The 25,172-nt window shown below is 48.2% G+C and overlaps 2 protein-coding genes across 5 annotated transcripts; one reads left to right on the top strand and one right to left on the bottom strand.

Moving 5' to 3' along the window:
* Nucleotides 1-1,879: 1,879 nt before the first annotated feature.
* Nucleotides 1,880-11,348, bottom strand: LOC123350807. Of its 4 annotated transcripts, none has more exons than XM_044989562.1 (6): nt 11,214-11,348; nt 7,693-7,741; nt 7,393-7,447; nt 6,923-6,992; nt 6,511-6,612; nt 1,880-4,892 (listed from the first exon to the last, which is right to left on the bottom strand). In XM_044989562.1, the coding sequence occupies exon 6, from the start codon at nt 4,631-4,633 to the stop codon at nt 3,257-3,259; it is 1,377 nt and encodes a 458-aa protein (XP_044845497.1). In that variant the 5' UTR covers nt 4,634-4,892; nt 6,511-6,612; nt 6,923-6,992; nt 7,393-7,447; nt 7,693-7,741; nt 11,214-11,348; the 3' UTR covers nt 1,880-3,256. The 4 variants fall into 4 exon arrangements, with proteins under 4 accessions (XP_044845497.1, XP_044845489.1, XP_044845482.1 ...); XM_044989554.1 differs by having other exon boundaries at nt 6,928-6,992; XM_044989547.1 differs by lacking the exon at nt 6,923-6,992.
* A 12,876-nt stretch (nt 11,349-24,224) lies between these two features.
* On the top strand, nt 24,225-25,172 carry LOC123362954 (olfactory receptor 52K1-like). The gene has a single exon (XM_045003538.1). It carries the CDS (start codon nt 24,225-24,227, stop codon nt 25,170-25,172), a length of 948 nt encoding a protein of 315 aa, XP_044859473.1.

Here is a 25,172-nt window from a genome sequence, read left to right as displayed (position 1 = left end):
AATTGCCTAGGGAGGTTGTGAAATCTCCATCTCTGCAGATATTTAAGAGTAGGTTAGATAAATGTCTATCAGGGCTGGTCTAGACAGTATTTGGTCCTGCCATGAGGGCAGAGGATTGGACACGATGACCTCTCGAGGTCCCTTCCAGTCCTAGAATCTATGAATCTATAAAATCTAAAGGTTTATTCATAAAAGGAAAAAGATACAGATGAGAGCTAGAATTGGTTAAATGGAATCAATTACATACAGTAATGGCAAAGTTCTTGGTTCAGGCTTGTAGCAGTGATAGAATAAACTGCAGGTTTAAATTAAGTCTCTGGAGTACATCCCCCGCTGGGATGGGTCATCAGTTCTTTGTTCAGAGCTTCAGTTTGTAGCAAAGTCCCTCCAGAGGTAAGAAGCAGGATTGAAGACAAGATGGAGATGAGGCATCAGCCTTATATAGGCTTTTCCAGGTGTAAGAACACCCCTTTGTCCTTACTGTGGAAAATTACAAGCAAAATGGAGTTTGGAGTCATATGGACAAGTCCCTGCATACTTTGCTGACTTACAAGGCACATCTGCCTTCTCTCCATGGGTCAGTTGTGTAGCTAATGGTCCTTAATGGTCCATCAAGCAGGCTAGGCAGAGCTAACACCAACTCATCTGGGATGTCACCCAGAAGCACAGCATAAGTTTGAAATACAGACAGGATAGAGCCAATATTCATAACTTCAACTACAAAATGACACATGCACACAGACAGCATACTCATAACCAGCAACCCATAACCTGGTCTTAGACCCCTTATATGACCCCTTTACATAAGATTTGGTGCCACTACAGGACCTTGGTTGCAACCATGTTCTATACGGTCCCAGTTCAAGTCAATAATGTGACACAGGCATCTTCTGGTTTGGTCATTTTCTTTAAAACATGGTCAGGGTCTGCACTAAATTGCACAGCATTTATCAAGATCACCCCTTACGCTAAATGTTCTTGGGTTAGGCACAGACATTGCATAGCATAACCTATGGCAAGAACAGTGTTTAATAAGCTTTCCAAATACAGCTCAGCACACAGGCCCCGGAGCTCGCAGTTTACGTCTACTGAAGTCCAAGTCACACAGTCATGGCGCCGTTGGGCTGGCACATCTATGACACAGCCCTCACAATCTTCAAAAAGCTTTTCCCTAAGGCCGTGATTAAGGACAGCATAAACAGCAACACATACAAAAGTCCGCATGACTTTTTTATGCTCACGACACGACACTGGCTCAGTTAGTTCCATGCCAAGCCTCCTAAACTCCTCATAGCTGTCATCCTCGGAGTCCTCTTCAACAATTTGTATCGGCATTGAGCAAAAACAAGGAGAGACCGGTTCATCTTTGCTGCTTGATGTAACGCTGTCCAGGGCCTCCGGGTCCTCTAGAAAGGCATCATCAAGCTGTCGAGAGATTTTCAGAAAAGAAACAGTGTAAGTTCCCACTGCTTGTTTTTGAACATACACAACCCCCCGACCCCCGGTTCCTAACCCCATTACACCCCATCATCAACAGTCACTTCTTAATCATTCATTTACCTGAGCAATGTCTTTTCCGTTCACCTTGTCCTCCGATGACTCCCCCGAGCTGTGTTTGCCTTCACCTCTAGGGGGGCAAACAATGAGAGGCCTTCAGGGTCATTGGGGTGCCTCACGAGAGTTTGGGTTTCGGGTTCCGGTGTATCCATCAACGGCTGAGTCAAAGAGCCCTCGTGGGAACTATCGCTGATGTAGCGCTTTCTCCACACAAGTCCAAAGGCCCTCGGGGCTAAAACAAAGTCCAAAGTGCTCACAGAGGTGATGAAAGAGTCCATGTTTCCATGATTTCTAAAGCACGCATGCTTGGTAAAAGATGGCCTCTTCTGCCCCGGCGCTGGGACTTATGGGGTGATAGTGTTGCACTCTGATTGGCAGAGGGCGCTGGGAGGAGTTCTTAGAAGGGTGAAACAACCCTCATCTGGGCGGGTCACCCCGCACCGGAACACAACCGATTGGTCAAATCTGCTCTGGGGGTGGTCCTATGCGGTGGAAACTCATCGCGATTGGGAGAGAGCATTGGGAGGAGTTCTTAGAGGGGTCACACGAGCCACATCCGGATGGGTCCCCCCACCCTGGAACACCCCTGATTGGTCAAATCACCTCTTGGGGTAGGCCTATGGGGGCGAAACCCCTCCTGATTGGTAGAGGGTAGTGGGTGGAGTTCTTAGAGGGGTCACATGACACACTTTGCTTCTGATCATGTGTCCACTTTGACCCCGGAAGTAATACCCCCCTGGGTGGGACTTCTGGTAATAGGTGGTCGGGGCTTAAGGGGTCGAGGGGCTGGGTTTTAGGGATCATGGGGCTGGTTTGGGTTTGATTGACGGTAGGGCCCTAATAGTACTACTGGACACTCTTAGAGGCCCTTGCCTTCCAAAAGAGTGGCTTTGTAAATTTAGTATCAGCTCTTCTTGAAGGAAGGATTGATTCTTGAACCACACGAGGTAAAGTAACAAATCCAATGAGCTAACCACACCCTCAATCTCATCCAAGCCCCCAGACCCCCCCTTCATCTTGGAATCTGGGTTTAAATGTCATACCCCAAGGAGAGTCTCTTATACATCAGTCTCTGTGTCCCAGGACAACAAGCCATTCTTCTCAGCCACTTTAGCCCATGCTTACCAGACCCGCTGGATGATAGGGAGATGTTGGAATTTGTGGGCCCCTTCTGTTAGTGGGCCTGCTGGCAGGGTGGGATTCAGTAGTATGGAAAGCGGACACCCTTGGAGGCCCTTGCCTTCCAAAAGGGTGGCTTTGTAAATTTAGTGTCAGGTGTTCTGGAACTAGAGTCCTTGGACATTCGGGACTTCACTTTGTTTTGAAGCTTGCTGAAGATTTGCTTGAGGCACATTAACATCTGTTTGAGAACTTTTCTCCTTGAAGGGGATGGTGTCCTAGCTCTGGAGGCCTTTGGTGACTTTGGGGGAGAACCGTCAGGACTCCCAGTTACTTTCCCACCAGCTTGCAAAAGCCCTGTTGTACTCGTAGCAATGGACACCATCTTTGGTTGCCTGGTGGGAGCTGTTTTCCTGATTCCATCCTGCATCTTGCTCTTGTCTGCTGGAAGGAGCCACACCACTGGCATCTTGCTGTGGTTGATGTCAGATGCTGGGGAGTCTCCTGGAGTCCATCGCTGTGGAATTCCATGGGATCTTCTGGGCAAGTCAGCACCTGCAGAGCCAGCTGGTCTCTTTCGTCAAAGCTTACTGCACTTCTTGCAGATTTTGATTGGCGGCTGGTCCCTGGAGAGCTTTGAATTCACAGTGCCATCGAACCCATGTGAATCCATGATGTCTGGAAGACCATGCAGCTCAGCAGATGTCTCCTTCTGAGTTTTCTTACCCTTCCTCTTCCCTGGATATGCCTTGCGGCACTGCTGGCAAACTGAGACCTGGCCCACCAAGGGGCGGGAGCTGCTCAGCATTTCCGTCAGCTGCTTGATCTGCAGGTCGTGTGCAGCCTGCCCAGCAATGAGAGAGTCAAGGGTGGATCTTGTTAGCTGCTCAGAGCCTGGGGCCTCTGGGGCAACCTGGTGGCTTTGGGTCCTGGGAAGATCTGCCCTGCTCTCACCTGCTTGTGCCCCTGGCCCCAGGCAGGAGCCTTCTCCCAAGGTAACCTTCCTCTCCATGTGCAGCTCCAGCTTCTCTTCAGTCCCTTTGGTGTCACGCACACTGGTAAGGGGCTTTCTCAACTCGCTCCTATAAATCTGGAGTGTCGCTTCGAGTGTCTTCTCTGCTATTGTGGTTCCTGGAGGTGGCGATGTCAGATCCATCCCTGCTGGCAGAGTGCAGCGATCTGGGTTAGTCTGGTTTCCTGCCACGCCATCATTCCTGCCCGTCTCCATGGTGGTATCTTCCACTGGCGTTGGAGGACGTGTGGAAGAAGAGGAGCTTGTGCTTTGCCTCCCTGTCTGCAGGAAATCGGTCTCCATCTCACTGAACTCCACACTGGCTCCCCTGGCTTGGCCGGCGTGAGGCAGCTTTGCCGGGGGCTCTGGATCCAGGGTGAGCAGCCCCCTCTGCATGATGAGATGCTCACGCCTTATGTGGAGTTCGACGGGGTGGGCAGGCTGTTGTCCCATTGTTGGGAATGCCGCTGTCCTGTGCTTGCCTGGCTCCCTAGGGGAGTGGAGTGGCCCTGGCAGGGCAGTCTCTCTCAGGAGGGGAGTATCTCTGTGCGACTCTCTCACGACCTTCGGAAAAGCCTTCATTTCGATCTCAAAGCATTTCTGAGCCACGTGATCCTGCAGCTTGACCCCCGCCGTGGGCACAAGCCTGGCCAGGATGGCATCAGGGGATGCCATGATCCTGTGGGCCTTTTGGGGCAGGGGTCCCCAGGGGCAGACACATGGCTCCTGGATCTCCTGTGCATGCTGAGGCCTGGTGTCGGATCTCAGGGGCTTTGGGACCTTTGCCGGAAATCCACTTTTGGGCCGATCTGTGTTGAATTCCCATTGCTGCTTGGCGTCCTGCTCACCCAGCAATGGCTCCCCCGGGATGGGGGTTTGTGGAGCCCCCAGCTGGCTCTGCAGATGCTTCTGTCGGATGTTGAAGTCTGAGCCATGGGCTGACATCTGGTCCAGACCTATGTTCTGCTCTCGCTGGTCTCATCTGCTGTGGGCAGGAGGCCTGGGGAGAGGCTGGGCTTGGATGGGATGAGTGGATCCTTCCCAGCTCGCGACAGTCATGATCTCCCCTGTGTGGCAGAGGGGCTCTGACTGAATCATGGAGCCTTCTCTCAGGGAAAAGGAGCTGGGACTCCAGAGGGGAGAGGTGGTGGATTCCCTAGAGGAGGAGGAGAACTGGCTCATCCCAGATGTCGACACACTCGGCCTGTGGGAAAGAGCAGACAGGGACAGATGGGACATGGCCCTGCTGAGCAAAGGCAGGGCTTGGGCACAGCCTTCCAAGAGTATTGCAATGGGGCAGTGCCTAGGCATGCATTGCACACCACACCCCGACACAAGGACATCAGCTGGGTAACGCAGGACTGAGAGGGGGAGCTGGCACTCATTTTATCTAGAACGATAACCCCTTCGTCACACGCACATGTGCAGCACCTAGCACAATGGGGCCTTGAGCATGACCGGGGATCTACTGCTATTTGAATAGAAAGATTAGCTAACAACAATTGGTTTGGGGGAGGAAGATGTGAGCATGTGGGTGTAACCCTTGCCAGAGGATGTTGTGAAGGCCAAGACTATAAACTATAAAAGGAATTAGATAAATTCATCAATGGCTATTAGCTAAGGTGGGCAGGGATGGTGTCCTAGTCTCTGTTTGTCTGAAGCTGGGAATGGGCGACAGGGGACGGATCATTTGATGATTCCCTGTTCTGGCCATTCCCTCTGCTGCGCTGGCATTGGCCAGTTTTGGAAGACAGGATACCGGGCTAGATGAACCTTTGGTCTGACCCAGTCTGGCTGTTCTTATGTTCTTACATTCTAACCCACTGGAAAACTGTCCTCTCCTAATGGCTGATACACTAGAGGCTAACAACCTACCATTGCTCCCAATTAATGGAGTTTCTCCGGTGGTGGAGGTCTGTGCTATGGTCCTGAAACCTGGGTTTAAACCCAGCTGATGACTCGTGTTTGGGGTGTATCACGTGGTGTCCCACTCACTACTTGTCTGGTGCCTACTCTGGGGAATAGCTCTCGAGGTCAATGCCCCTTCCAATTGTCGCATGTGATCACTGTCACTCCCACAATGACCCAGACAGTTCTCCTGTTCACTGCCCCGCCGGTCCATGCCATGCTCTCGGGGGCTGGTAGGGAAACCTGGGCCCCCACTTCACACTGGGCTCCAGGCCAGGGACCCTCAACCCAGCAGTTCTGGGCTTTCCTCTCCCAGCCTGGACTGCTTCCTACTACTCCTGGTTCCCTCCTTGCTCTGGGTGCACCAGCTCCAAACACTCCCCCCTCTTCCCAGGGAGGGGCTGCCCTTTCCCAGCCGCAGCCCCTGTCTGGTGCCAGCTTCCTGGCTTGATAGGCCCCATCTATTCCTGCCAGCTGAGCCTGCTTGGATCAATTCCCTGCTCCCCGGCTCTTCCTGCAGGTGCACCCTGTGGAGTTCCTGGGCCTGCCTGGCCACCGGAGCCCCTTCCAGTGCTGTGGGGGGTGGACACCCCCTCGCAGGGTGTCATTGGATTGCTTTGTCTTTCAAACACAGCACGGGCAGGTTCTAGACAGTCGCCGGCTGGCAGATATCGCCGTAGAGAAGGATTCGATCCTACTCACAACCCCAACTTGTAGTCTCTGCATTTCATTTCTGATAATTCCTCACCTCACTTTCACTGGTCTCTCACCTTGGAAGCTAAAGCCTCTTAGTGGCTTTTTCCCTGTTACTTTAGGATCCTGGAGTGTCTGGTTTTCCCTGCTCCCTCCTCTCGACATTCACTCTCCCCTCCCACCCAGCCCCCAGTCTGGTGCCTCCTGGTCAGTTGCCTTACGGCATCAGAACTTCCTCCAGGTGTCTGGCCACGTCCTGTAGCCTCCTGTCAACCAGCCTGAGGCGCTGAGCCAAGGGGAGCTTCTCCGGGTGCACAGGGCAGCTGTGGAACAGAGAGAGCAGATAGCTGAGTGCAGGCCCTGCCCTCAGGCTCTCTTTTACCCAGAGGGGCGGCACTGAAAGGCTCCCTGTCCCATTCTCCACGGAGGCAGCCTCCTCCCCTGCAATACCCGGGCCTTGGATGTTCTGGTTTGGGGTTAGCTGGATTGTTAGGTGAGCCCTGTCTAGTGCTGAGGAGGTGAGAGTGTATCCTACCGGCAGCGTGTGTGCCATGTCCCGCCCACAGAAGCTAATCAACATATAGGATAACAGCCTACTATAGCTGCCAGCTAATGCCCTTTCACCCTACTCACCATACCAGAAAGGCCAGCCTTCCTCTCCACCTCACCACACGGGGCTGCTCCCAGAAAACATTTTCTCCCCCTCTTGGGATGGAAGGATGGTCCAGTCCAGTCGACACAATCTACGCCCCCCACCACCACTGCCCCAGGTTAAATGAACCGTATGATGCTCGAGGAAGGGAATGACCCATGGTATGATGCGTGGGGGTGGATTAGAGATGGCAACTTCTGCTGGGTGGGAATGAATTGCAGGAGTCTAAAGGAGAAGAGTTGCTTGCATGGTACATAGGTCGAGGCATGGGAGGGATTACTCGGGCTACTGCCTCTGGGTGGGGATGAATTGCATGAGTCTAAAGGAGAAGAGTTCCTTGCGTGGTACATAGGTTGGGGCAGGGGAGGGATTACTCGGGTGGGGATGAATTGCATGGCGCTAAAGGAGGGGACTGACCCACTGCAGATTTATGGAGGGGGGCATTGCTTACCATGTCTCTAGGAATGCACAAGCCTCCTCCAGCTCTTCCTCACAGCACCCAAAAGCTGCCAGAAGTGAAACATAAAGGAGACATTGAGCTGCTTGGGCACCCTCTGCTTCCTAGCACCCTATTGCCCCAGATTTCAGAGGCAGCCTGTTAACGGAGCCCCAGCCAGTGCCTCTGCACGACTCTGGGCATGACTGTGCCTTCGCAGGAAGAGGGGAGGCAGGTGGGGGAATAGACCCTATTTCTCTGCTTTGCATGGGGCCTGAGTCTGCCACCGCAGCTGTGGGGTCAAGGGCTGCTTACCTTTTGGTTTCTTCTTTTTCCTTCTGTGTCTCCTCTTCCTCGGAGAAGCCTGCCACACACAAAGAAAGCAGCAGGGTTAGAAGAGAACTCCTCAATAGACCTGGGAGAGCAATGAGCCAGAGGTGATTGCCATGTGGGGCCAGGGGGAAATTTTTCCTTGTGAAAGAGTATTGCACTATGAGGCCTCATGGGTAGGCATTGTGCTTTCCTGTGATGCAGACAATATAGGGCACACAGCACAACCCATAACAGGGGTCACTGGAACAATCCAGGGGTTGGAGAAACAGGGATTGCTGGTACCAGGAGCCTGCAGAGTTTATAAGCGTTGAAGGAGAGAGCCTGCAAAGTTCTCTCGCCTGCAGAGATGACAAAACTCTGCAGGTTTGAGGATTGCAGGATCTGCAACTAACCCCAGATACCATGCACAGAATTCCGACCTTGGGGGAGAAATCCGACCTCTGGACAACAGTGTTTCCTAGATACATATTTAGGGAATGCATGCTATCGGGGGTTATCTGCATGCATTTGGGATGGCCATGCTACTCCTGAGTGATGAAGCCTTGAATGGGTTATGCAAATCCACCCAAACAAGTGCTGATATAACCCCAATATCATCCTCCAACGGCAGCTCTTTTACACCAACAAACAACAACAACAGTTTGGCATGAGTTCAGCCCACTTGCCTGGGAGCTGCAAAGTTTCTTGAAGGTAAACCGCACTGCTTGCAGCTTAACTAGCCAGGTATTCCCTTCCCAGGCTAGAGCTTTCTCGCCTGGGCTCAGCCCCTGTCCCCCTCCCCCACAGTTTAGTTCCTTTATTTCTCCAGGTGTTTTCAGCAGGCTTCCTTTTGGGGCAGGGAGGTGGTGGAGAAGAGCCTAGATTAACTCCCTTCCAAGCCTTAAATAGGATTTAACAGGAATCCTTTGTCTCCCAGTTTGACCCCCCCCCCACTCCCCCCTAGTGGAAAAATGCCACCAGTCCAAAATGATGCCTATCTGAGGGAACTGAGATTGTTTAGTCTGCAGAAGGGAGGAGGGGGGGGAATTTGATAGCTGCTTTCAACTACCTGAAAGGGGGTTCCAAAGAGGATGGATCTAGACTGTTCTCAGTGGTAGCAGATGACAGAACAAGGAGTAATGGTCTCAAGTTGCAGAGGGGGAAGTTTAGGTTGGATATTAGGAAAAACTTTTTCACTAGTAGAGTAGTGAAGAACTGGAATGGGTTACCAAGGGAGGTGGTGGAACCTCCTTCCTTAGAGGTTTTTAAGGGCAGGCTTGACAAAGCCCTGGCTGGGATGATTTAGTTGGGTTTGGTCCTGCTCTGAGCAGGGGGTTGGACTAGATGACCTCCTGAGGTTCCTTCCAACCCTGAGATTCCAGGGATTCTATGATTCTAAGAGGTGACATGATCACATGACCCTGCAGCGTCAAAGCAGCATCCCAGGAAACTTCTCAGGAAGGAGGAAGATTAGTATCTTCCAAGTCCTAGTGTCCTTCCTAATGGCCCATCCAGGCTGATTGCCCACTCTTTGGGGGCATTCCCCTGGTGCAAGCACTTTTGTAATTGATACAGAGCCCATATTCCTAACTTCAGATACAGAAATGATACTTCCGTACAAATAGGATAATCCTATTCAGTAAATCAGAACCTTTCCAATGATATCTCAGATGACCCATCTTGCATAAAACATGCCTTAGTTATGCCATATTCATAGAACAATATTTCTATGAAGAATATGGGGCGTAATGTCACAGGGGTGAAGAAGCATGTGGACAAGGGTGATGCGGTGGATATAGTGTACCTGAACTTTCAGAAAGCCTTGAACAAGATCCCTCATCAAAGGTTCTTAAGCAAAGTAAGTTGTCATGGGATAAGAGGGAAGGTCTTCACATGGACCAGAAACTGGTTTAAAGGTAGGAAACCAAAGGTAGGAATCAATGGTGAGTTTATGAAGAGAGATAAATATCAAGGTCCCCCAAGGATCTGTACTAGGACCAGAGTTGCTCAACATCTTCATAAATGATCTAGAAAAGGGGGGAAACAGTGAGGTGGCCAGATTTGCAGATGATACAACACTAAAGATCGTGAAATCCAAAGCTGAATAGGCCCTCCTTGTTCCCAGATGTATAACTCTGTGTTGGGCTGTGTGAAAATGCATTTTGTTTGAATGGGCCCCATTTGCCAAACAAACTCTCCGGAACTCTCTGTATGACTGCCCTGTCCTCATCGTTATTTACCATTCTGCCAATCTTTGTGTCATCAGCACATTTTTATCAGCAGCAATTTTGTATTTACTTCCAAGTCATTGAAAAAATGTTGAATAGCATCAGACCTAGTACTGATCCCTGCAGAGCTCCATTAGAAACACCCACATTCGATGAGCCCTTTGACAATTACTTTTTGAGATCTGTCAGTTAGCCATTAGCCTGTTCTCAATCCATTTAACCTGTGCTCCATTGATATTGTAGAGTGCTATTTTTTAATCCAAATGTCCTGCGGTACTTGTATGCATAAACAGGGGAATCTCAAGTTGGAGGAGAGAGGTTATTTTACCTTTGTATTTGGCACTGGTGCAACCACTGATGGAATCCTGTGTCCAGTTCTGATGTCTAACATTCAGGAAGGATGTTGATAAATTGCAGAGGGTTCAGAGAAGAACCGTAAGTATGATTAAAGGATTAGAAAATCTGCCTTGTAGTGATAGACTTGAGGAGTTCAGTCAATGTCGCTTAAAGAGGTTAAGGGTGGTTTGAGGAAAAGTCTATAAATACCTACCTGGGGAAGAAATAATTACAAATGGGCTCTTCAATCTAGCAGAGAAAGGTCTAACATGGTCCAATGGCTGGAAGTTGAAACTAGACAAATTCAGACTGGAAATAAGGTGTCCATTTTTAACAGTGAGAGGAATGAACCATTGGAACAATTTACCAAGGTCATGGTGGATTGATTCTCCATCACTGGCAATTTTTAAAATCAAGATTGGACATTTTAATAAAAGGTATGCACTAGGCATGATTGTGGGGAAGTTCTTTGGCTTGCGTTAGACAGGAGGGTCAGACTAGAAGATCACAATGGGCCCATCTTGCCTTGGAATCTATGAAAAACAACACCTTACACAAGTCTAAGTTTGTCACATCTGTGTTTGACATGGCCCATTTTCCATAAAACATTGTTAACCTGCTTTAAATATATTCCTGTCCTTTAATTCTTTATTGATTGAATCCCATATCAGTTTGTCCATTATTTCAGGCTAACTGGCCTATAAGAAGCTAGGCCAACCTCCCATAGCTTTTTGAATATTGACAAAACATTAGCACACTTCCAGCATTCTGGAATTCCCTCAGGAATCCTAAATTTGTTCAAAAATTAATGTCAGTGGGCCAATAACCTCCTGAGCCAGCTCTTTGAGGACTCTTGGGTGGAGATGATCCGAGCCTGCTGATTGAAAAATACTTATGTTTGGTTCCTGCATTCAGCTGGCATCATTCCAGCCTTTCCATCTCTCTAGGAGTCTCACTTACCTCAGATCTGGCGAGCCTGATCACAGCTTAAAAGACAACAAAGAGCAGATAGAGGAGGAGTGAACTCATTTCCCCGGGCTCAGGCACTAAGGCACTCTCAACACAGACACTCTCAAAGCACCAAGAAGTACCCAGACTACACCTGAGGGGGCAGGTTGCTGCTCTGGCATCAGGCAGGCGCTGATGTCATCTCTAGGTCACAATGGGGCTGCCCTCCTGCAATCTCCCTCTAGTCTGTGAGGTGTCAATGCTGTCCTTAGATCAGGAGATGGGATGGGGCAACCGGCCAAGTGGGCTGAGCTCAGAATACGGCAGGAGAGAGGGCATCAGGTTTCCCAGGAAATCCCTGGGTCTTTTCCGAGCTCTAGGACTCTCCAGCCCTTAGGCAAGGGACAGTTTTTCCCTACTTGTGGGAGCTCCTAAAACCCCTGTGACTGAGGCAGAATCTCCCAGCCTGAAGTGAGAAGCAGCCCTGAAGTGATTCTCTAGTGCTACCAGTGCAGAAAAACGTTCATGGGATCGCCAGCCCAAGCATTCCAACACCATGAGCTGGGCCCCACCAAAATCATGAGACTGGCTTCAAAATCATGAGATCTTCACAAAACATTCATCTGGGGAACTCTTCATTTGCCTCCTGGTGTCTGAGCCGCTAGGGTGCACTCAATTCATGTTCTCCAGCTTCTCTTTGCAACCACGAGGGCTTAAAATTGGCTAACAAATAAAATAAAATAAAGAGCAGAGATTCTCAGATAAATCACTTGACTCCAGCAGTGGGCGCTTTAAGAAAAGCACCCTATATCATAAGATAATAAAGAGCCCTACCTCTTATCTAACATGTTCAATCAGTAGATCTCAAAGCACTTAACAAAGGAGGTCTGTAGCATTAGCCCCCTTTTCGAGATGGGAAATTGAGGCACAGAGAAGAGCAGTGACTTGCCCAAGGTCACCCAGCAAGACAGTAGCAGAGCCAGGACTAGCACTTAAGTCTCCTGAGTTCCATCTAGTGCTCTATCCACTAGGCCACAGTGCATTTGAAGTAAGGGGTCATAGTCAATACATTCCTGTAGCGGTTATTTTGGGCTCTTCCAATACCATTGTAATTGAAGTTACACATTTTGACCTGTGGTCTGTGCTGGTACAGGGGCATCCTTGTTAAAACGAGTTTCTCACAGCAGGTTGCATCTGAGTTCTTGTTAGGCCTGAACACAAGTTAACTGGGCCATGTCTCCGATGTCCCCATGGGAAAGTTTAAAAGCCATTGAAGGCCTTGCAGTTCACTGACATACTGGGATTTTCAGAAAGCCTTTGACAAGATCCCTCAGCAAAGGCTCTTAAGCAAAGTAAGCTGTCATGGGATAAGAGGAAGGGTCCTCTCATGGATCAGTAACTGGCTGAACCATAGGAAACAAAGCGTAGGAATACTGCATGAAGATGTGGTCTCCCCATCTCAAAAAAGATATCTTGGAATTGGAAAAGGTTCAGAAAAGGGCAACAAAAATGATTAGGAGTGTGGAACAGCTTGCAGAGGAGGAGAGATTAATAAGACTGGGACTTTTCATCTTAGAAAAGACAACTACAGGGGATATGATAGAGGTCTATAAAATCATGATTTGTGTGGAAAAAGTAAATAAGGAAGTGTTATTCAATCCTTCTCAGAACAGAAGAACTAGGGGTCACCACATGAAATGAATAGGCAGCAGGTCGAAAAGAAACAAAAGGAAGTATTTCTTCACACAATGCACAGTCAACTCCTTGCCAAAGAATGTTGGGAAGGCCAAGACTATAAGAGGGTTCAAAAAAGAATAGATAATTTCATGAAAGATAGGTCCATCAATGGCTATTAGCCAAGATGGGCAGGGATGCCCCACCATGCTCTGAGGGTCTCTAGGTTCTGTTTACCAGAAACTGGAAATGGATGACAGGGGATGGATCACTTGATGATTCCCTGTTCTGGTCATTCCCTCTGAAACACCTGGCATTGGCCACTGTCGGAAGACCGGATACTGAGCTAGATGGACCTCTGGTCTGACCCAGTGTGGCCATTCTTCTGTTACAGCTGTTCAGCCTCCTTGATACCTGTGATGTCATAATCCTGCTCAGTTCTCCAGTCTTCCATGGAGTCTGGATGGAAAGACAGGGTAGATGTAACCTACTGAGCTGGGTCTGTAAGAGAACCAGTGTTCAGGCAGAGAGGGGCTCCTGGGAGAGCAGAGTCAGGGCCCCGTTAAAGAGCCGGAGACAAGTGCCTGGCCTGAGTGTAACCCACCAAACTTTGATTATACCCATACCCGTAATAATTCCATTGTACTGCAGGGACAGTGAGCAGGTTCAGTCTGTTCTGGCAGCGGAACTCCCACCTGTGGAGAACACCACAAATATGGAAATTGGGACAGTTGGGGATGCCAGTACCCTGAGTTGCTCCGATGTGGAGGAAAGACACCACAGTGTAGTAAAGCTGCTCAGACTAAACAAAAAAAAATCCTTCTGTTGATAAGACGACAATCTGTGGGTTAACTAAGATGCCTCATAAATCGAAACATGCTCTTATCATTACAGCAATACAGCACATACCAGTCAAAGAAAAATAACAGTATCTAACATACAGATTTCTTCAGTACTGAAAGGTACAAGGGCCACTAATCCTATGCATTGAAAGCATGCGCTGCTTATTTGGCATTTATGTCCTCACACCCTCCTGAGCTGACCAAGCAGCAAGCACTCTGTTCTTTGAATAGGCTGGGATCCTTCTCCTGGCAGTTATCTGCTTGCTGCAGGTGGCCAAAGGAGGCCTGCGAACATCAGCCCTCGGGGCAGAGATCTTCAGCGCCCTTCCGATATGGCCGTCTCTCTCTGGGGCTGGCTGAACTGGCGGAACAGGTTGGCACCCTCTTTTTTTTAAATTTGGGAGTGGAATTGGCCCTCCACCCTTGGAGATGCTCTACTGAGCATACGTGGCCCAAAGCGCCCTCTAGTCACACCCTACATGTGATTGACGCAAGAGGGAAATGGACTTATTTGCTGGGTGGGTGTGACAGACTTCTCTGGAGCACAACCAGGAACTTGGGTACCACTGAACCATCTGGCATGCCAGTCTGGGCCCTCTCTCACACTGTGTGCCTGTGACAAGCTGCACTCCCCTCCAGGTCTTGCACTTACTCAGCCATACACAGACAGGGACAGACCCAGTTGCAGTTCCATGAATGCTTTCACTAGCCAAGCAGGAACCCACAATAGAAAGATGCCAGCCAATTCCCTGGAACTCCCCAGCCTGGGACGCTGGAGATGTATCATCTTGCTGTGACGGGAAGCCTGACCCATGTAAGTTTATTACCCAGTCTGCAGCTCCCTCAGTGTGGAGACGACAATGCACCAGCCCCTCTTCCTGAGAAGATTTTAAGTGATTATATTAATAAATCAAAACTGGTTACCAAAGAAATAAAGAAAACTACAAACTAAGTTCTATAAACTAGAGAGGATGTGAATCAAGCCATGTCTCACCCTGATGGTACAAGCAGTCCCCCAATCATCCATACACAGGTTAGTAACCCCTTCAGCCTGGGACCACAGCCCCAGTTCACTCCTTCTTCCTGAGGTGTTTCCAGGAGCTGAGTTGTGAGGGGGAGTGAGGCCAAGTGACGATGTCACTTTCCCCTATTATAGCTTCTGCCCTGTGGAGGGAACTTCATTGTTTCCAAACAAAAATCCCCAGCACAGTTAGTGGATAAATAAAGGCACAAGCTGGAGTCCAGTGTCCCATGAGCTGGTCACACGACCGTGCATGTTTTCATAACTTTAGGTATAGCAGTGATACATGCACACAAACTGGCTAATCGTATTCAGAAATCACAGCTTCTCCATTTGTACCTTACATGACACACTTGGAATAAAATGTATCATAATGATCTCACTATGGTAAATATAGTGATGCCAGGGTGTAGCTTTGGGGCATAGAGTGTCATAGAGTGTCAAACCTCACCCCTTAGTTTACTGCCGGATTATTGGTCACTGACTAACACAGAGGCAGTGTGCCCGAGGAGTTTTTAGATTTTGACCGTACAACTCAGAAGTGTCCCAAATATTGTGGTGTTACTCACAGATGTTCTTGTAAGTCTCTGGGTACCTTTTAATAGGTACCATGTCAATAGAAAACATCCCTTTGCATCTGTGAAGTGCAGCATTGTTAACCATTGTGCTTTTCCAACTGGCAATAACTCAATACAGATATTCATCAATACCATGAGGTGCTGTGCCTCAGTTTCCCCCCTGCACAGCTGACCAGGTTTATTATGGTTTCCCTGCTGTGACAAGCTTTGAGCCTGTGAGCTGGGAAGCAGTATCCCCACAGGGCTTCTTGTTTACTACTCCTAGCGTGTCCAAAAGCTTTCTCCCAAAATCACGCATGTTACCCCTTTTCATAGGATTTACCAGCAGTACCAATCTCTTTCTGATAAGGTTTACCACTAGCAACAAGCTTTCCATCATGAGATTGAACAATAACACAAAATCTTTTCTCACAGGTGGGTGTTTCCAAGTATTTTTATTAGACCACATCTATGCTTGAACAGCTTGGTTTGTTCAATACCCAAAGTGTCTTTCAGCTCTTCCCTGAACCTTCCTGTGTGTTTAGTTCCTGGTTTTCCTTTCCCCCCAGTGTCCCCGTCAGTGGGGATCTCTGTTTAAGGTCATCTTTGGGGTCTTGGTGTGCCAGGATCTGCTGAGGTAAGGATGTAAGGGGACTTTGTGGAGCTCCCTCTGTGGAGCTGCTTCCCAACTCCAGGGCAGGGTTATGCCCATGCGAAAAATCAACCTCCCCAGACTGGGCTTTCTAGTGATCCCCACTCCCAGCACTGAAACTTTCACCACCCCTTTCCTGGAGGGTTGGGATCTTTCTTCTCCCAGCAGCTAAGCTAAAGACTTGCACGCCTCAATCTACAGGCTTCTTACGTTTCAGCTTCTCTGATTTATGTCTAACACCTAATTCCTTTAAATATTGATCAATCTTATACTTACTGAAATTCCAGGAGGAGGGTTCCATCTAAAGGTCCCTCCTCTGAACTTGAGGGAGGAGACTCTGAACCCAGGACTCAACTGACATTGGGGGGAAAACTAATAAACAACAGGATCAGGAATGGGGGGGGTCTTAAGTTAAAAGCCAGGGGTGCAGAAGGGGGCACTGAGCATAGAACCCCAGACAGTCCCCATTGCTCCTCAAAGCTGCCTAGTAAGGCAGTGGATGCCACCCAGAGGAACTCTGCCCTGATGTGTGAACCAAAGGAGGAACATAAATAGGCCCCACAATTGCAGAGCACCTCCCCATCCAGCATCCTCCTCCTGATGTTGGAGTTGGCTACTTTGGCCATCATCAGGAGGAGGTTGATGAGGAGGTCTCATGGCTTTGTGGGGCCACAGGCAGGGTGTATGTATATGTTTGAGAAAACATACAGCCAGAACTTCAACAGGAGATTCTGGATTAGCTGCAATAGGGGCTGAAACCTGGCACATTCTAGCTATGCATGGACCAGGGTCTCCCTCATGCCACAAAAGTGGCAGGCATAGGGGATGAGAGTGAACCATGCCAGGTACACACCCGTGTACAGGGCTCCATGAAGAAACCACCAACTGATATCCCCAGCAGGCTGTGGGACCGGGGTGGAGTACAGTATGGCCCGCCCGGGTTCCTCACCCTCCCAAGGTGTTAGTATGTCCCAACAGTTGGTATTGGGATGAGGCATGAGGGTGAGGAAGTGAAGCATGAAGAGCACGTTCATGTAAAGTTGTTCCCTTGGTGTGGTTCTGAAATGAACTGGCTGCAAGTCATGCTACCCGTGTGGATTATGAAAGGGAGGGGTCCTGGGGGACTCAGGGAACAGGGGCCCAATGAAAAAGTCCAGAGGGCCTGGGGTGAGAGGAGGGAAGGGAACACCCTCTTGGAGACCCGCTCAAACAAAACTGAAGAGGTGGGTGCTAGCACTGTCCTTACCTCCTGAAGTATGTGCAGGGGGTCTGAAGGGTGGAGTGAGCTTTGTGCCAACTGAGAGCTCAGTGATCCACCCAGTCCCCTCAGTTTTAGTCCAGCAGGGCTCCGATTCTGGTGGCTTCTGTCAGAAGCAGCCTCCAGTGCACCAAGGGGGACTCTGCCACATGCTCATGAACATGGGTGTTGTGTAGCAGGGGCTCCACAAGGAGGTCTGCACCCTAGGCAGCCACTATGGACCTGGGCAGTGGTAGCACCTTCGAGGTCTGGAGGAGGTCCTGGTAGAAGACCAGCAGCATGGAGACTTCTCACGGACGAATCCTCAAATGGAGATAAAAGGTCTGCCGGTCATCTCGGAGCCCTGTGAGGTGGCGGAGGAAGGCATGTGCCAACGTCCTCCATGCTGGACCATCTGCAGTGTAAAGAAGTGTCTGCAGGGCCTGAAGGCAGAAGGAAAGGACCTGGCTGCTGAGACAGACCAGGCCCTGTCCTCCCTCCTCCAGAGGAAGACTCACAACCTTGCAGAGACCCAGTGCAGTCATGGCCAGAAAAACCCTGGAGTTAATCTCTGGACCGAGGCCAGGCTCCCCAAGGCCAGGCTCAGGGTGCATGGCCAGATCTAGGTGGTTAAGCACTAGTGCCCTTCTCCTGCAGGGAGAGGCACCAGATAATCCCTGTCCATCTCTTCAGCTGCTCACACACCCTGACCTCCAAATCCTGTCAGTTCTCCACAGAATAGGCTGCATGGAGGAAAGGTCAAAGCTGAGATATTGCAGTGGATCCGCGCTTCACTGAATGGCTTGAAGTGCAGGTGGGAGAGAGATTGTGTCCCACCCATCCCCAAACAATTTATAATATAATGGTCTTCTGTCTGGAGAGGGAAACTGAGGCACAACACCTCGTGGCGTTGATGAATATATGTATTAAGTTTTCACCAGTTGGAAAATTACAGTGGTTAACAATACTTCACTGAAGGCACACTTGCTGACTTTTGAGATCACTAGGCTGATCTACAAAGTGTTGAAAGGTACAGAGAACTGTGCAAGAACACCCATGGGTAACAACACAATGTTTGCAACACTTGGGAGTTGTATGGTCAAAAAGTAAAGAGCTCCTCTGAGCACACTGCTTCTGCATCAGTCAATGATTAACACTGCTGCAGTGAACTAAGGGGGGAGGTGTGACGTCCTGTACCCCAAAGCAACACCCTGGCACCCCCCATATTTATCATTGTGATATGATTATTGTGTGATTTATACACTGTGTGCCATGTAAGCTATCAGTGGAAAAGTTATGATTTGCTGAATATGATTACCCTCTTTGTCTGCGTGTGTCTTTTCTGTACCTAAAGTTATGAAAGCATGCATGGGCAGTGGACTCCATCTTGTGCCTTTACTTTTCCAGTAACTGTGCTGGGGACTTTTGTTTGCAAAAATGAAGTTCCCTCCCCATTGGAGAAGTATGAAAGGTGGAAGTGACATCATCACTTGGCCTCACTCCCCCCACCACTCAACTCCTGGGAACACCTTAGGAACAAGGACTGAACTGGGGATATAGTCCCAGGCTGAAGGGATTACATATCTGTGTATGGATGATTGGTGGATTGCTTGTACCATCTGGGTGAGACATGGCTTGATTCAAATCCTGTCTAGTTATAGACCTTACATTTTAATTTTGTTTATTTTTTAGGTAAAAAACTTTGAGCTGTATGCTGTTACTTATAATCACTTAAAATCCATCTTTCAGTAGTTACAATCACTTAATAAACCTGCTTTCTATTTGTTTACCTAAAACAGTGTGTTGTTAGAAATGTAAAAGGGAAATCTGCTTAGGAAACCGGGGCTGGTGCATTCTCTTCCCCACACTGGTAGAGCTCTGGGGACCTTGGCGGGAGAGCTGGGGGAAGTGGCTGGAGCCTCTCTATTGTTGGTTCCAGCCTGGCTAGTGAAAGCATTCATGTAACTGCAGCTGTGTATGGTTGTGTCAGTGCATGACCTGTAGAGGATTGCAGTTTGTCACCGCCTCAGAGTGTGAGAGGGAGACCAGGCTCGTATGCCAGAAGGGACAGCAGAAGCCCTGTTTCATGTTGCACCCCAGGGAAGTCTGTCATACCCAGCGAACAAGCTCTGCTAAACCGTGAGTCCATTTCCCTCCTGTCATGCTCTCAGGTATTGATGGAGAGACCACATGTACAGCAGGGAAATCAGGAGTCCCAGGTTCTGTCTGTCATTCTCTCCATGATCTTGACCAATTCTTGTCTCCCCTTGACTCAGTTTCCTTATCTGTATTATGGAGATAAGTTCATAATAATTTTCCTTTGTTAGGTGTTTTAAAGATCCTTCAATGAAAGGTGCTGCACAATATGATGATAGTTACTGATGATATTTATTGATCTCTGATCCCATAGTGACAGTCTCCCCTCAGTCATTTTTATCCTGATCTGTCTCTCTACTATCTACCTATCCATCCTGGGCATTTACAGGGTATCTGACACCAGGGAGATCTAGGCATTCTCCCTAGTTTTCTTACTACTCAACTATAATTTTTAAACACACAGATCAGCCAATTCCTCTCTGACTCAGCCTGAATATTCTCATCTCCCTTTGGGAAGGTCCCCAGAAGCACAGACCTGGAAACAGTGACATTGGCTAGAGTGTCCCTGGTCTCCTGCCTGTTTACATCCAGATGCAGCTTCTTTGCTACACGCTGAGCGAACCCCACTGGGATTGCACAGAGCTATATTATAAACAGTGCACACCTCTGTTTCGGGTCTCAGTGTGGGATGCTGTTACAGATGCTGGGGTGAGAGAGGTGTGGGACACGGCTACCTGAGGGGGATTCCCAGGGAAGAAACTTCCATCTCAGAATTCAGAGGTATCCATTTCACGCTGAGGAGCTCACCTGCTCGACAAACCCAGGGCAACATGGCATGAAAGAGAATGAGTCTGAGGGCCCTTCCTACAGGGGATAAGTTTCCTCCAGGATCGCTGGCCAAAATATCAATGTTTTCTGTGCACCTCTGTCCTCCCTGGCTCATGGCCTCCAGCCCCAAGGTGGATGCATTTCAGTAGCACAGTGGATCCTTCTGAAAGGATCCAGATGAAAGCTTCTACTAGATAGAATATTAGGATTTGAAGAGCGCTCAGGAGGTTATCTAGTCCAACCCCTGCTCAAAGCAGGACCAACATCAGCTAAATCATCCCAGCCAGGGCTTTGTTAAGCAGGCTTTAAAAACCTCCAAGGATGGAGATTCCACCACCTCCCTAGGGAACCCATTCCAGTGCTTCACCACCCTCCTAGTGAAATAGTGTTTCCTATTAGCCAACCTAGACCTTCCCCACCGCAACTTGAGACCATTGCTCCTTGTTCTGTCATCTGTCACCACTGAGAACAGATGAGCTCCATCCTCTTTGGAAACCCCCTTCAGATATTTGAAGGCTGCTATCAAATCCCCCCTCACTCTTCTCTTCTGTAAACTAAATAACCCCCGTTCCCTCAGCCTCTCCTCGTAAGTCATGTGCCCCAGTCTCCTAATCATTTTTTTGCCCTCCTCTGGACTGTCTTCAATTTGTCCACAACCCTTCTGTAGTGGGGGGTGGGGGGAACGAAACTGGATGCAATACTCCAGGTGTGATGTCACCAGTGCTGAATAGTGGGGAATAATCAGTTCCCTCGATCTGCTGGCAATGCTCCTACTAATACAGCCCCATATGCTGTTGGCCTTCTTGGCAATGAGGGCGCACTGCTGACTCATATCCAGCTTCTCGTCCACTGTAATCCCCAGGTCCTTTTCTGCAGAACTGCTGCTCAGCCAGTTGATCCCCAGCCTGTAACGGTGCATGTGATTCTTCTGTCCAAAGTGCAGGACTCAGCACTTGTCCTTGTTGAATCTCATGAGATTTCTTGTGGTCCAATCCTCCAGTTTGTTTAGGTCACTCTGGACCGTATCCCTAGCCCCCAGCATATCTACCTCTCCCACCAGCTTAGTGTCATTTGTGAATTTTCTGAAGGAGCAATTAATCCCATCATCCAGATCATTAATAAAGATGTTGAAAAAAACAGCCCCAGGACTGACCCCTGGGGTACTCCGCTTGATACCGGCTGAAAACTAGACATCAAGCCATTGATCACTACCCGTTGAGCCTGATAATCTAGCAAGATTTGTATCCACCAGATGAACAATAGAAGGCCAGTACTTTGCTCAGGCCCCACGGAGGCAAAACTCTTGCAGTAATAACTGAGAAAAGACCTCAGGAGTCAGGTGTATGTTAATGCACAGAGACCGTCACCTTCTGCTCTTGCATCTCAGGGCTGTAGCTCTGATCTGCTATCTGACTTTTATCTACTGTCAGGAATGGAGGTGCTAGGGCTCCTCACTGGAACAATTCTAAGAATTTTTCATTAAGGGGAAGACATATTTTCTCCTAGCTTCATTCAAAAAGTCGGCTGAACTCCTATGCCTGAAACAATGAAAAAACAATTTATCTGGAAGCAGAAAGTCAGAATGGGAATTTTCAGTCCAAACAGTTAAAGTTTGACAAACATATAAGCAACTCAAAATCAGGTCTTCTAATTGACGGTATCAGACAGCCTTAACAAAAGGGACGCTACCAGCCCCACCTACAATGCTAATCCATTTCTGAATGCCATTCAGCTAAACTCTTCACTCCAGTATTGTCAGTGGCAAAGACTTCTACAGGCCAAATATGGATTATATAAACAAGCTTCTTTTGTAACTTTTATATGTTCAGACTTTCAATAGAATTCAATGTTCCCTTGTTCGTGTGTTATGAGACACAGTAAATATAAATGCCTGATCTATTTTCTGTATCAATAGATTCATAGGGTTCATGGTCAGAAAGGACGATTGCATTATCCAGTCTGACTTCCTGCATAACTCAGGCAATTAAATTTAACCCAGTTAACCCTGTGTTGCGTTTCATAACTTCTGTTTGACTAAGACCTGGTCCACAGTGGAATTTTACATCATTGAATTGGAGAGCCACAAGGTGAGAGGTTTAGCTAGTCTGGCCCCCTGCAAAGAGGCAGGATTTGTTGCTTCTTATCCATCTAAGATGGATGGCTACCCAGCATCCTTTTGAAAACCTCTAGCATAAAATCTTCACAATCTCCTGAGGCGTCTGTTCCATTGTCCTCCTGTTCGTGTAGTTAGGAATTTTTTCTTGAGATTTAAACTATATCTGCTATGCTGTAGTTTGAACTCATTCCCTCTTGTCCCGTTCGCTGTGGCAAACCAGTATAACTTTTTTCCATCTTTTTATTGCAGCTTTTCAAGCATTTGAAGACCGCTATTATGTCCCCCCTTAATCTTACCTTTTCCTGACTAAATATGCCCAGTTCTTTCAGCCTTTGCGCCTATGACTTCAGTGCTAATGGACTAGAAAGTATGTCATCACTTCATGTGATTGAAGTACCTCATGCTGCTTCTTTCCAAATGCAAACAATAATATTTCTTGAATACATCGTCCTTTTCTGCAACGTTAATAAATTTCTTTTCTCCCACTTGTATACTATTTTCTAGGATTTCTTTTCTTCTGAATATACTTAATAACCTTCTTTTTTTTCATCCTTAGCCTTGCCAAACATGGATTTTCCCCTGAGGTCTTTAATGTCCCTTATCAATTTAGAGAACATCCAATTTCTATTGCTTGCTATGTGTAATCCCTTTTGTTTTTATCTATTTTCTCTTTTCTCCATTTGTAATATATCTCTTCTCCTCTTCCCACCTGCTGCCTTGTCTTTGCCATTGAACTGTGTAATCGCTGCTTTTTTCGCTATCAAATACATTCTTCTTAAAGAACTCCACATTTTCATTTCATTTCCAAATTTCTGTGTAAACTATTCCTCCCAATCAGTTTTGCTGATAATTTTCCTCAGCTTTGGGGTATAAGTTTTTGAAGAACTAAGTGTCTATAGATATTACTGTTTGAGAACTCTTCTCTGTTTGTCCTTTTGAATGTCATCAGTTCCATGCTTTTCTGCTGTTCTCCTCCTCCTTTTCTTAACTAAACAGTCCCAGACTTTTCAGTGTCTCTGGCAGTATTCCCCATTCTCATAGCCTATGTTAGAAACCCCTTTCTATCTTCGATATCATTTATAGAGAACGAGTGACCAAAACTGATCATGTTTCAAAGCAGGTTATTCTCCATCCCATTCTTTAGGAAACCAGTCATTGTCTTTGTTTTGCCTACTACTGAGAAGTGAGAGATAACCAGTATCACATCTGTGTTTCCTGCTGGTGTCAGTTAAGCTTTTCCACACCAGAACGTGTAGGGATTATTAATGCATGAAGCACCATCAAGTATGGAATTAGCATTAGTAGGGTCAGTTGTTCATAACTCATCTCGCTGAATAATGAAAAAGCCATTGTTCAGTGTGTAAAGAAGGTCCAATCTCGTCACCCATGAGAACAGCCTCCAGTAGCATATTCAGTATCTCATACTAACTGTTGGGGGTAGAATTTGATAGAGGGGGAAGGATCAGCTCCAGAGGCAGGACCATTCAGTCTGTGGTTACTGTTAATTGCATTAGAGGTTCCTGAAAGCTTTTAAGCTGTACCGCCCGTCGCTCTCCTCCCGAATCCCGAGGAGTCAGCCCCAAAGCCTGTTTGCATTTCCCCTTTACTGTCAGCCTTAGCCCTCCTCATTACCTAGGGGGCAGTTCTGGTCTTAAATGTCCTGCTAAATTCTTCACCCCTATTTATGTTTACCTCTGTCATGACCTTTTGTTGCCATACTAGGAGCTGTACTGAGTATTTGAGTCTGGTAGATTTGGCAGATTTCTGTGTGCTTGTGTCACGGTACTTTCCGTGTTTGTGTCTGTCAGCCCTTACCAGACAGCTTTGAGCATTTAGCTGTTTAACACCTGCAAGCTTGTTGTTTGAGGGCTTCCTTGTGTTTCTTTGTTGGCACATTACCAGACAGACTCAATGAAGTCAAGAGACAACTGCCCACCTTAACACTGTCTCTCCATCCAGGCATTCGTTTTGCAACCATCACCCTAGACCTTGGGCTCTCATGTCAGATTCCAACACAACCAGGTTTACCAACCCCTCCACCTTCATCCTACTGGGAATTCCTGGCCTGGAGGCTGTCCATGTCTGGATCTCCATTCCCTTCTGCACCATGTACATCATAGCCATCTTGGGGAACTTCACCATCCTGTTCATCGTGAAGAGGGAACTGAGCCTTCATGTGCCCATGTACTATTTCCTCTGCATGCTGGCCATCACCGACCTGGTCCTGTCCACGTCCACTGTGCCCAAAATGTTGAGCATTTTCTGGTTCAATTCCAGGGAGATCAATTTCAGAGCCTGCCTCACCCAGATGTACTTCCTTCGCTGCTCCTCAGTGATGGAGTCAGGGATCTTTGTTGCCATGGCAGTGGATCGCTATGTGGCCATCTGCCATCCCCTGAGACATTTCACCACCATGACAAACCGCATGGTGTTCAAGATTGGCCTGGCCATGGTGCTGCGTGGTGCCATGCTGGTACTGCCTTATCCCTTCCTGACAAGGCGGTGGCCATATTGCAGAATCAACATCATCCCCCACACGTACTGTGAGCACATGGCCGTGGTGAAGCTGGCCTGCACCGACACCCGCAGCAGTAGTTACTATGGTCTCTTTGTGGCATTCTTTGTGCCTGGTCTGGATGTGTTTTTTATTGCCGTTTCCTATATTCTGATCCTCAGGGCCATCTTCAGACTTCCCACAAAGGACGCCCGGCTCAAGACTTTTGGAACCTGTGTCTCCCACCTCTGTGCCATCTTAACCTTTTACATCCCAGTTATCTTCTCCTCCCTCACGTACCGTTTTGGCCACAATGTGGCCCTGTGGTTTCATGTTGTCATTGCCAACATGTACCTCCTGGTGCCTCCCATGCTAAACCCCATCATCTATGGGATAAGGACCAAACAGGTCCGGAAATGGCTGCTCCGGCTTGTTACTTATAAAGGGACCTAA

This window comes from Mauremys mutica, chromosome 1, assembly GCF_020497125.1.
Source record: "Mauremys mutica isolate MM-2020 ecotype Southern chromosome 1, ASM2049712v1, whole genome shotgun sequence".
Lineage (NCBI taxonomy): Eukaryota > Metazoa > Chordata > Testudines > Geoemydidae > Mauremys > Mauremys mutica.
This window is presented reverse-complemented; position numbering and strand designations above follow the sequence as displayed.

Coding starts and splice junctions, on each gene's coding strand:
- LOC123362954 (XM_045003538.1), top strand. CDS start 24,225: ATGTCAGATTCCAACACAACCAGGTTTACCAACCCCTCCACCTTCATC.
- LOC123350807 (XM_044989562.1), bottom strand. CDS start 4,633: ATGTCAGCCCATGGCTCAGACTTCAACATCCGACAGAAGCATCTGCAG.